General features: G+C 44.0%; 1 protein-coding gene across 3 annotated transcripts in view; it reads right to left on the bottom strand.

The window, feature by feature from the left end:
* TFDP2 (transcription factor Dp-2) overlaps positions 1 to 7131 on the bottom strand; it is a 157812-nt gene that overhangs the window by 143523 nt on the left and 7158 nt on the right. For all 3 annotated transcript variants that reach the window (XM_019503574.1, XM_019503575.1, XM_019503577.1), the window contains one exon: positions 4744 to 4837. In XM_019503574.1, the coding sequence (XP_019359119.1) occupies positions 4744 to 4758 (15 nt within the window). In that variant the 5' untranslated portion in view covers positions 4759 to 4837. Of the gene's footprint in view, positions 1 to 4743; positions 4838 to 7131 lie in introns of those variants that run through there.

Below are 7131 nucleotides of genomic sequence, written 5' to 3'. Positions count from 1 at the left end.
AAGGGAGAAGGGATCTGGAATAGCTTCCCAAGGCAAATGTGCAGTATTCAAACTCTGCAACCAAAAGCAGTTTAGCCAGAACTGGAAGAGGCACGTGCCCCTATTCTGGGCCCACACATACACTTGACTACTATTCTTATTTGCAGCATACCTAACATGCTGGCATGTTGGTAAGTTATTTTTGCTGTCAGTTAGCCTCTACGCACTGTTCATGTCTGCCTCACTTCTCAAAACCCCTCTCCCAGCAGGTGATGTTTGAGACGTTTTCATCCAGGGATATTCTAAAGTGATCTGGGCTAATTTGCCAACAGTTGCCTCTGTATCTTAACAGACCCCAGCCCATCCTCTTCAGTCAGCAGGTAACAAAAGATTCTCTTGTACAGCTGGAGGTCAGATACTCCCAACAGCTTGGAAAAAGTTTCTCCTTCCATCGTAGGTACAGTAAATCAATATTCAACTCAGGCTCTCAGCCTGATACAATATTTACATTAATTCTTTGCAACCGGCAAGTCAGACCAGGGGCCTTAAAAGTATAACACTTTTATTACAGTTTGTTTGTTTACTCCATCTTAATGCACAGGAACTTCTAAGAGGCCAGTTGGCAATGCTGCCAGACCACACGCTGATAAAGAGCATCAAAACTATGGCTTTGAAAAGGCACAAAATGCAATAAGGAACCCTGGTTTGACTCAAGACACCCCTCAGAACATGCCAGTTCTTGGCTTTCACTCTTTTTGGCTAATGGATGGATTCAAAGGAAGTGGTAGAACATAGGCAAACTTACAAACCAGTATGATCATCTCAGCAGCTACATTTTGCATAGAACAAGGAATAGGAACAATTTATCTATTCTTACCTCACAAAAGGAAGCTTTCAAGCAAGAAAGCTAAAACAGATCCATGATTTGGACCTATGAAGCCTTAGAAGCAGAGCAAATCAGTAGTTGGAAAGGTATAGCTCCATTAAGAAAACTCAGGGCATTTGATACCTATATAACTATGTAAAATATTATATACTGTTATAGGATCATACAGAAAGAGTGTAAGTCAGGCCCCTGAATATAGGCTCATAGGTTTCTTTATGAAAGCTAAAAAAAAGTATGCAAACTCCCTCTTTCCGAATAACCTCATAACAGTCTCCCATTATGCCACACAGCCCAACATGGGAGAAACCAGTTTCCCAATTCTGGACTTTATCAGGGTGCTACTTGGGCCTTCAAGACTCACACAGCACAGGGGAACTTGTTCCCTGCTGCTGGAATCCATTGGTGCACCTTTCACCCTGGGTGCCTGTACTCTTAAAGACAAGCCATACAGCCCAGTGTGATACCATAACTTAGGCCAACATCCTGCCCAACTGCCATTCTGATCCCCTTCCCCTGCCCAATTTGCAGCTCTGCTACTGTGCTGCCTGCTCTCTCCCCCTTTTGCTGAATGCCACACAGAGGCTGCCCATGCCACCTGTGACACTTGCGTTATGGGATGCCATCCCTGCTTTAGACTGGTGGTTCTCAGGCTCATTAGACTCAAGTCACCTCTCAGAAAATGCCAGCTCTTAGCTTTCACTCACGTTTTGCTTATGGACAAAATAATAAAGAGGTTCTTCCATTACAAAGAATTCAGAAAGACCTTAATGAATAAGAATGCTTTTGATCCTACAGATTCCCATTTCAAAGCTCTGGGCTTATCCTATGAATCATGTGCAAGTTTGGACACTTAACAGTGCTTATGTTGTGAGGCATCCTTAAAAAGGACCTCATGGCACCCTAGGGTGCTGCAGCATTCTAGTTAAACATCACTGTCTTAGACTGTCCTTGACCCAAGTAAATGCTCCATCTCTCCATGCTAACTTGAATCTGCCAGCTCATCTGCCAAAAGTAACCTGAGAATCCTCCTTTCCCTAAGGGACAACTAAGGGGAAGCTCTCTCTATAGCAGCCTAAAAGCATAAATTTGCTAAAAATACCCACAAAGGAGACCACTAAACAGAGATTAGAGGGGCATGTGAATGAGTTCTTCGCTTGAAAGACTGACTGTTTTGAGACGTTCTCTCAGCTTCCCTCATTTTTCCTTCCTAAGAGTTTCTACCCAAAGCTTGACTTTCACAAAAGCAGGGCCACAGACAGCCTCCTACCCACCCCCCACAGGTCAGGGAAGGCATTTATGACCCACTCTGGATAAGGCTCAGACAAGTAGGGTGTCTAGTAATGAGTAAACATGGATTCTTTTCTGTCCAAGCTGCATTTTTCATAAAGGTAATATTGTTAAACTTAGACTTATGGGCCTGGAGACCAACAGCAACATGGGAATGACTATCTAATAAGACAGCAGTTCTCAACCTTTTGAACCTTACGTTCCACCTACATAAGGTCATAAAAATCCTGGTCCTACCAGTTAGTGGGGGAGGGGGGCATGCAGGGGGAGTGCTCCCCAGAGACCAGTCAAAGAGTGGGAGGGGGGGTCCCCCAGCAGCCAATCAAAATGCACAAAGTGTGAAACTGGGAGTCCCGCCGTGGCACTTCCGGTTTTGCTGCTACAACCCAAGTCCCACCAGTTGAGAAACCCCGTAATAGGACACAATCCACAATCAGCAGCTGGGGACAACATCTCTTCCAGTTCTAGGTGTGGCAAGAAGTCTATACCATTATTATACCTTCCCAAGTTGGATATAAAGCTATAGCTTTTCCAATGCTGCTGCCAGTCTCAATCACAATTTACAATCCTCAGAACACTACATAAACTACTGTCTGTGCTGACACTGCTGGCAGGAAAGAGCCCCAAGCCCCTGAAAAACAGAATAGAGCTGCGGTTGGGTGCAAAAGCCCTTCAGTGTGCTCTCCTTGCTCTTAGTCTTCTAGACTGATGTTGTTGGCAGGGAGTAGCCCTGAGCCCTTTGAGTGCACTGGGGACAGGGGCATCATATATACAAGTCCCAAGGGATTTTGCAGCTGGGGTGCAGCTTAAGTTCTTCCCAAGAATGGATGATGCATAAAAACCATCCAAGCCTGAGCACCTGAGGGAGGGCCTGGTCCCATATACTACAATTAAGTGCTATTTGTTTACTCCAAAATTGCATATTTAGCTCACGGGTCATATTCAACAAGGTGTTTAGACAAAACACTCGGTGAATAAAGGAGGTATAGGGGAATATCTGGCTTTCCCTCTGTTATTCCACATGGATAAGCAGGTAGACATGGAGAATCTCAGTGACCAAGACAAAGGGAATCCTTTGCTTAAAGAGTAGAGACTAGCAACCTGAAAACTCCCTCCTCTCCTGTCACGCCCCACCCCTTCTTTAAACATGCTCTAATGCAAACAGCCAGGAGTCTTGGATGCAGCAGTTCTCTGGCATTTGTCAGCTTGCATCAAAGTCACCATGTGACAATTAAACATGAACTTCAACTTTCACATCAGACTACATTATAGCTAAACCAACAGGACAAGAATCTTTGTTTATGAAGTCAACCTAACCAAACAAGCACGCCAAGTTTTGTGATGATCAAATCCTTGGGGGAGGGGGGGAGAAAGGAGAGAAGACAGACAGGAGCAATATCCTGAGATAACCCTAAGGTAGCTTCATCAGTTTCACAACTAGGTTTTCACATTTACAATATTAAATGATCCCTGAAGTGGTTCTCCAACTGAAGCAAGCTGCTTTTGATATAAGTGACCACCAGAGAGTCTGCTGTAGAGTAGCAAAAATAGCATTTCATTCACCAAGTAGAAATTTAATCAAAGCACACTCAGCTCAGGCACGTCAGGCATGGTGCTCAGCCAGAAGATATGTCAGTCTTATGATTCTGTACTGGATGCCTCCTTTGAATTGTGGATAGAAGGCACAAGGACAACTACTAGGGTTCTAAACACACCTGGACCATATTCGGAGAAAGGAATAAATAAATACAGAAATCCATCAAGTTCTCACAGGCCAAGAGGGGGAATGTGGCATCAGGGACACAAAAGCAATGGTAGAATAAATAAGACTTCAGTTAGAACTCTGGAAGTTTGAAGCTCAGTGGGAGGATTTAGTCTGATGCAAATTCAGCCGTTGCAGTGAAGCAGGAAGTTCTAAACCATCTGCCTCATCTCCCCGCCATTAGAGTATACATCTGGCTTCATGTTATCCTCTTAGTCTATATCCCAGGGGTCATCTTCATTCATAGGCTTTGCATTCCAATTTGTTACATTTAGGACTCAAGCTACACCTTCCAGAAAAAGCAAAAGTCCATCTGCTTAGCAATACAGGTCATTGAACAAAATGCTCCGAGTGTTCTACTCTGTGCACGAGACTCCCTCTACTACCATACAGGACTGCTAAAAAGTTACTATCCTGCTTTTGAAATCCTTTTACAAGACTGGACCTAGATATCCAAGACGGCAGCCTTCCTTCAGCAACCTGAGCTTCCTGAGACATCTATGTTTAACCAAAGCAATTGAACTGTCAGTTCGCTGGAAAAAGGCTTGAGCAAGAGATAGAAATCGCTGCAGCTTAACTCTGACTACAGAACTTACTCCAAAAGGAGGACATAAAACAACCAGAAACTTAACTACTTTTGAGAACCAAAATGCAAGACTCCTTTTGGTCCATGTTAATGCACAAAATATTGGAGATGTACTCATATCCCCTGGGTGATAGAGCTGTTCATACAGGAGCTCCACATGGACTACAGTCACATAGCCAGAAGTAACTCGCAGATTTTTCCGATATGAAAAATGTAGTATTTGTTGTAGGCTTACATACTTACATTTTTTGCCGTCATGTCAGACAATATTGCTTTCTCTTCAGTAAAACCATCAAATATCCTTTTTCATCTTCAAGAAATCTTCAGAAAGAACATCCTATTAAGAAGTCAAATTGTAACACCTCAGTTAGAACGCATTCCTCAATAACATCACTAATTTAGTGCATTACCTTACAGACTGTATACACGCATCTTTAAGTGGTGAGAAGTTTCAATAAATTAAACAAAAATATCACCTTCAGTCACATTTTGCTGAAGTACTAGGCATTCAGAATACACAAAAGACTTGAGATTCCAGGTATCTGACATTACAAAAATGCAAAACATTTAATATTTTCAGGCCATCTTTTTAAGATTGAAGTCTTCAAGAATAGGTTCCAACCAACCCAGTTATGCCACTGACTCCTTACATTCCAGCTTAGGCTTTTAGAACTCATATGTTCATGAGAGGAACCATATATATGAGATAATGAAGACAACCTAAAAAGTTTTGAACTCTTTAGGAAGTCTTCATTATCTCATACATGGTTCCTCTCATGAAGATAACAGATACCATTGTTTCTGGAAATACCTGTCAAAGCTTCCAGCAGTTCAAGAAAGTTAAATCACAAAAAACCTCAACTGATTAAAATATCCTGCTTTGTGAGCACTAATTTATAAAGAAGATGAAATTTACACTGCCAATTTTCTGAAGTGATATTGGTAATGGGAAACTATTCCGACTTAAGACAGTAAAGACAATTTTGCAGAGTTTACTTCCAATAAACATGCAAATGTGTTGTTCTACCTTTAAAACAGTCACAGAAAAATCCATTGGACTTCTTTCTTTTTTAAAGATGACAGTTGTGGTTGTAGGCTACAGACCATGCTCTGTTGCATGTGATCGTTGCATTGTTCACGTAGGTTCCTAACCGAGTTACAGGACTGCCACCCAACTCAGGAGGTGCACAGTCCCACCAGAGGAAATGGCTTACTGGACCTGGTCCTGGCCACAGGCAACAACCTGGTGAGGGGACTGCAGGTGCTTGCCCTTATGTGCGATAGCATCCATCACGCACTAGAATTTACCATCCAGCACAGGGTGTCAAAGGCCTGCAGCAAGACAGCAGCCCTGGGCTTCAGAAGGGCAGATTTCAATGAGGTAAGGAGACTAGTTGGGGAGGTACTGAGGTCCCAGAGGGGAGGGGAGTTGAGAGTCCAAGAAGAGTGGTTGTTCCTTAAGGAGACGATCCTCCAAGCCCAAAGCTTGACAATCCCCATGCAGATCAAAGGGGGCAAGAGTGCTCCAAAGCCCCCATGGTTCACCAAATGCGTCCACAAATGCCTTGATGAGGAATGGAAAAAGTACTGAAAGAAGTGTATACGTGTCGAGGCAGGATGGAGGATGTGGGTGAAGGCCGAGCAAGAACAACACAGCGGCCTTCAGAATAAGCTTATCAGGAAACAGCTTGAGAAAATGCGCCTGGTTCAGCAAGACACCAGGATGAGTCGCTGTCAGACTGCCAAGACTGTTACAGGGTGGGCATATCTGTATGCGACTTATCAGTATATAAAGAAGTCTGCGCTTTGCTCTCATTGAGAATTAGATGCCCCTTGCTTTTTCTCCCATAGCCATGCAAAATAAAGCACTTGATAGCCAAACAGTAATCCTATCTGAATCTCCACTTTATCTTGGGGGCTCGTCCGGGATGCGCCCTCACACAGACTGCTCCAAGTGAGACCCTTGTCTTGGCTCTTCAACTCCATCACTCCGAGAAGGCTATCCTCGACTCGGTTCTTCGGCTCTGTGGCCTCAACACCCCGGACCCTGATCTACCATCCGTCTGTTTAGCTCTGGAAAAATCCCTGGCCAGGGTGAGTACCTGCCTGTTTCGGTGTCAGTAAGTCCTAGGCGTGACAATGGGTAGTGGGACCTCTGAGGTCCCGCCATGGGATCCTGCCCGGTTTATGCATCTGAAATATGGGCCCCAGTCAATGCAGTACTTAATTAAATGGAACTGGTATACCAATGTGGCCCCATTGTGATAGATGACCCCAAATGTGCTGGTCCCTAGATGGCTCATGGGATCATCATATCCTCAAGCATCTCCGAGAAAATTTGGAAAGCAAGCACCCTGTTCAAATGGAAGCCTGGTACCTATGGGAAGACGAGTCCGAAAAGCGCCATAAGCGCTCCCTTGTGTCTTCCTATAAGGATAATGAAGAAAAAATTAAGAAGCAAAAGCCAGAAGAACATCCTGCCTACTGCTATTCTCACCTGGTCCAAACCTTTACGGCACATTCTGGCAGTCAGGACCCAGAAACTAGCCTCCCTGCCATGATCATTCAGACCTTTGTTTTAGGGCTGTTACCTAGGATCTCTGAGTCCCTGCAAAACACTGTGATTGGGTG

This window comes from Gavialis gangeticus, unplaced genomic scaffold (genome assembly GCF_001723915.1).
Source record: "Gavialis gangeticus isolate Ggan-Ray unplaced genomic scaffold, GavGan_comp1, whole genome shotgun sequence".
Lineage (NCBI taxonomy): Eukaryota > Metazoa > Chordata > Crocodylia > Gavialidae > Gavialis > Gavialis gangeticus.
The sequence above is the reverse complement of the archived record's forward strand: the minus strand, read 5'-3'. Positions and strand labels throughout refer to the sequence as shown.